General features: G+C 66.2%; 1 protein-coding gene across 1 annotated transcript; it reads left to right on the top strand.

Annotated features, from left to right (window-relative positions):
- Positions 1-230: 230 nt before the first annotated feature.
- FEM1A (fem-1 homolog A) lies at positions 231-2,672 on the top strand. Its single transcript, XM_049788052.1, has one exon. It carries the CDS (start codon positions 238-240, stop codon positions 2,194-2,196), a length of 1,959 nt encoding a protein of 652 aa, XP_049644009.1. The 5' UTR covers positions 231-237; the 3' UTR covers positions 2,197-2,672.
- The last annotated feature ends 1,282 nt before the right edge of the window (positions 2,673-3,954 follow it).

Genomic DNA, 3,954 nt, shown 5'->3' with positions numbered 1-3,954 from the left:
TTCCTTTTACGCACAAGCGCGCGGGCGGAACTACCCTTCCCGGCGTGCCGCGCAGCGCGGCGGCCATTTTGTCCCGCCCGCCCGCCCCGAGCGCGCCTAAGATGGCGTCGGGGGAGACGCGGGTGAAGGTTGCCGCCGGCCCGCGCGCGCGCTTCTAGGCTTCTCGCCGCCGCCGTCCCCCTTGTCGCCCGCGGCGGGCGGGCGGCCCATGGCCCGGCGCAGCCGCCGCGCGCCGCCATGGACCTGCGCACCGCCGTGTTCAACGCCGCGCGCGACGGCAAGCTGCCGCTGCTGCAGAAGCTGCTGGCGGGCCGCAGCCGCGAGGAGCTGGAGGAGCTGACGGGCGCGGGCGCGGCGGGCGCGGGGACGCCGCTGCTCGTGGCCGCGCGCCACGGCCACCGCGACGTGGTGGAGTTCCTGGCCGACCGCTGCGGCGCCAGCGTGGAGGCGGGCGGCGCGGTGCACTTCGACGGCGAGACCATCGAGGGCGCGCCGCCGCTCTGGGCCGCCTCGGCCGCCGGCCACCTGGACGTGGTGCGCAGCCTGCTGCGGCGCGGCGCCTCGGTGAACCGCACCACGCGCACCAACTCCACGCCGCTGCGCGCCGCCTGCTTCGACGGCCACCTGGACGTGGTGCGCTACCTGGTGGGCGAGCACCAGGCCGACCTGGAGGTGGCCAACCGGCACGGCCACACCTGCCTCATGATCTCCTGCTACAAGGGCCACCGCGAGATCGCGCGCTACCTGCTGCAGCGGGGCGCGCGCGTCAACCGGCGCAGCGCCAAGGGCAACACGGCGCTGCACGACTGCGCCGAGTCCGGCAGCCTGGAGATCCTGCAGCTGCTGCTGGGCTGCCACGCGCGCATGGAGCGCGACGGCTACGGCATGACGCCGCTGCTGGCCGCCAGCGTCACGGGCCACACCAACATCGTCGAGTACCTGATCCAGGAGCAGCCGGCCCCCGAGGGCCTCGTCCCCATCGTCGCCGCCCCGGAGGAGGACGCGTCCCCGGCGGCCTCGGACGCCGCCGAAGCCCGCCACCACGAGAGCTGCTGCCCCGCCAGCCGCGAGGCCGCCGTCGAGGCCCTCGAGCTGCTCGGCGCCACCTACGTGGACAAGAAGCGCGACCTGCTCGGCGCCCTCAAGCACTGGCGCCGCGCCATGGAGCTGCGGCACCAGGGCGGCGCCTACCTGCCCAAGCCCGAGCCCCCGCAGCTCGTGCTGGCCTACGACTACTCCCGCGAGGTCAGCACGGCCGAGGAGCTCGAGGCGCTCATCACCGACCCCGACGAGATGCGCATGCAGGCGCTGCTCATCCGCGAGCGCATCCTGGGGCCCTCGCACCCCGACACCTCCTACTACATCCGCTACCGCGGCGCCGTCTACGCCGACTCGGGCGACTTCGAGCGCTGCATCCGCCTCTGGAAGTACGCGCTGGACATGCAGCAGAGCCACCTGGAGCCCCTGAGCCCCATGACCTCCAGCAGCTTCCTCTCCTTCGCCGAGCTCTTCTCCTACGTGCTCCAGGACCGCGCGGCCAAGGGCAACGCCGGCACCCAGATCGGCTTCGCCGACCTCATGGGCGTGCTGTGCAAGGGGGTGCGCGAAGTGGAGCGCGCCCTGCAGCTGCCCAAGGAGCCCGGCGACTCGGCGCAGTTCACCAAGGCGCTGGCCATCATCCTCCACCTGCTCTACCTGCTGGAGAAGGTGGAGGCCAGCCCCGAGCAGGAGCACCTCAAGCACCAGACCGTGTACCGGCTGCTCAAGTGCGCGCCGCGCGGCAAGAACGGCTTCACGCCGCTGCACATGGCCGTGGACAAGGAGACCACCAACGTGGGCCGCTACCCGGTGGGCCGCTTCCCCTCGCTGCCGGTGGTCAAGGTGCTGCTGGACTGCGGCGCCGACCCCGACAGCCGCGACTTCGACAACAACACGCCGCTGCACGTCGCCGCCCAGAACAACTGCCCGGCCATCATGAACGCCCTGATCGAGGCCGGGGCCCACATGGACGCCACCAACGCCTTCAAGAAGACGGCCTACGAGCTGCTGGACGAGAAGCTGCTGGCCAAGAGCACCATCCAGCCCTTCAACTACCTGACCCTGCAGTGCCTTGCTGCGCGCGCCCTGGACAAGAACAAGATCCCCTACAAGGGCTTCATCCCGGAGGAGCTGGAGGCCTTCATCGAGCTGCACTGATCTGACTTCCGGGAGGGGCCTGGCCCGAGAGGCGGGGGTCACAGCTGTGCCTGACCATTGGCCAGCGCTCCCCCCGCTTCCGCCTCCCAGCCTGGCTCTGGATCTGTGGCTGGTCCCCCAGGAGTGGTCGGTGATAGAGGATCAGGCTTGACAACCGGCCCACAAGAGACAGCACCTTCCCCCCGCCAGGATTGGGGGGCCCTCGGCTTTTTTTTTTTTTTTTTTAACCTAGGACAGGAATTGAAGCCATGGCCTTTCTCCTAATGGGGTGTGCTTAGGGTGTCCCAGGGCCAGGGCTGTCATCTCTCACGCAGGAGCCCCGCAGCCGAACGCTTCGCCTCCGTTGTTTGCTGTGGGCTGGATGTCTCGAGGGGAGCCCAGGCCCATGCCAGCCACCTAGGGGGTTGTTTCTTAAGTGCTCTTCTCCTCACCCCCACTTCCAGTGGGAAGAGTCTTCCAGACAAGGCTCCCATGGGCGCCCCAGGTAGCCAACAGCCCGCGGTTTTGTGGGTGTCTGCCCTCCGCGCTTCCCTAGGACCCAGTCAGGTCTCCCCAGAAAAGCTGGAGCCCAGATAAGTGACAGTCTCCAGAGTGGGTAACATTAAGTAATCCGGCCTCTGGTCCCAGAGTGGAGTGGCCCCTCGCTCCTCTACCCCACACTGACCTCGCGCCAGGAGCAGGCCCTCGGCTTTTCCGGGCCCCCACCCCTGCAGAAAGTAGGTCTGGTGTGGATTTGCAGTGTTAGCTAGCTGCCTTCCAGTGCAGTGGGGGCCACTGCCCCACTTCTCAGCGGCTCCGAATTGATGTCATTAAAATGGCGACCATGGACATCCCCCTGGTGGTCCTTGCTGGGGGGCTGGGGGTGGAGCGAGCCCCGGTCCCCGCCGTGGGAGTTGGGTCGGCTGTTCAGTTATCTGGATTGGACCAGTCAGGAGCGGGCTGGAGGGAAATCCGCCCCTCACATGGATCAGCACTGCCCAAGAGAGGAGTGTGAGTGAGCATAAAATGGGGAACCAGGGGCTGGGGGTGTAGCTCACTGTGACCCGGGTTTGATCCCCTGGCATCCCATATGAGCACCTGAGTCAGCCAGAAGTGATCCCTGACTACTACGGGTTGTGGCCCCAAAACAATGAAAACTACCTGCTAGCAGCCTCACAGCTTGGAGGGTGACAGAGGGCCGGGTCAGAGGGGTGGCCCGTGTCACCCAGCTGGGGGGCTGCAGGGCCACTGATTCCGAACCCAAATTGGAAGAAGTTAAAACGCCATTCACTCATCTACTTCCTGTCTCCATGTAAATGTGGGGTACCCGATTGGTCAGTGAATAAATAGCTCCCACTTCACTGGGTCCCCAACCAGGCCGCTTTGGGGCTCGGACCACACCCCTGCCCCACACCCCTGCAACTACCTAAGACTGTCTCCTGGGCTATGTTTACAGGGCCTGGGTTAAAGATAGCTCCACCAGAGACAGCGGCGGCCTGGAGTCAGCCCCAAGAGGGTGGTTCCCCCACGTGGTGGGCACACCCCAGTCGTACAGAAGCAAGGAATGTTCCCTCCCGGGGCCCCAGAGCAAACTGTCCAAGCCTTTCCAAACAGCACGGGGAGTGCCAGATTGGATGCCCTCCTTTCCAGGAAGGCTCCCAGATTGCTTCCATTACACATTTCACACACACACCCCTTGGTGTGTTTCCTTCTCAGCTGTCAACACCTGAACCCTGGGATCAGTGACCTTTAATTTCCTTTTATTCTGCAGAATAATCA

This window comes from Suncus etruscus, chromosome 15 (assembly GCF_024139225.1).
Source record: "Suncus etruscus isolate mSunEtr1 chromosome 15, mSunEtr1.pri.cur, whole genome shotgun sequence".
NCBI classification, from domain to species: domain Eukaryota; kingdom Metazoa; phylum Chordata; class Mammalia; order Eulipotyphla; family Soricidae; genus Suncus; species Suncus etruscus.
The sequence above is the reverse complement of the archived record's forward strand: the minus strand, read 5'-3'. Positions and strand labels throughout refer to the sequence as shown.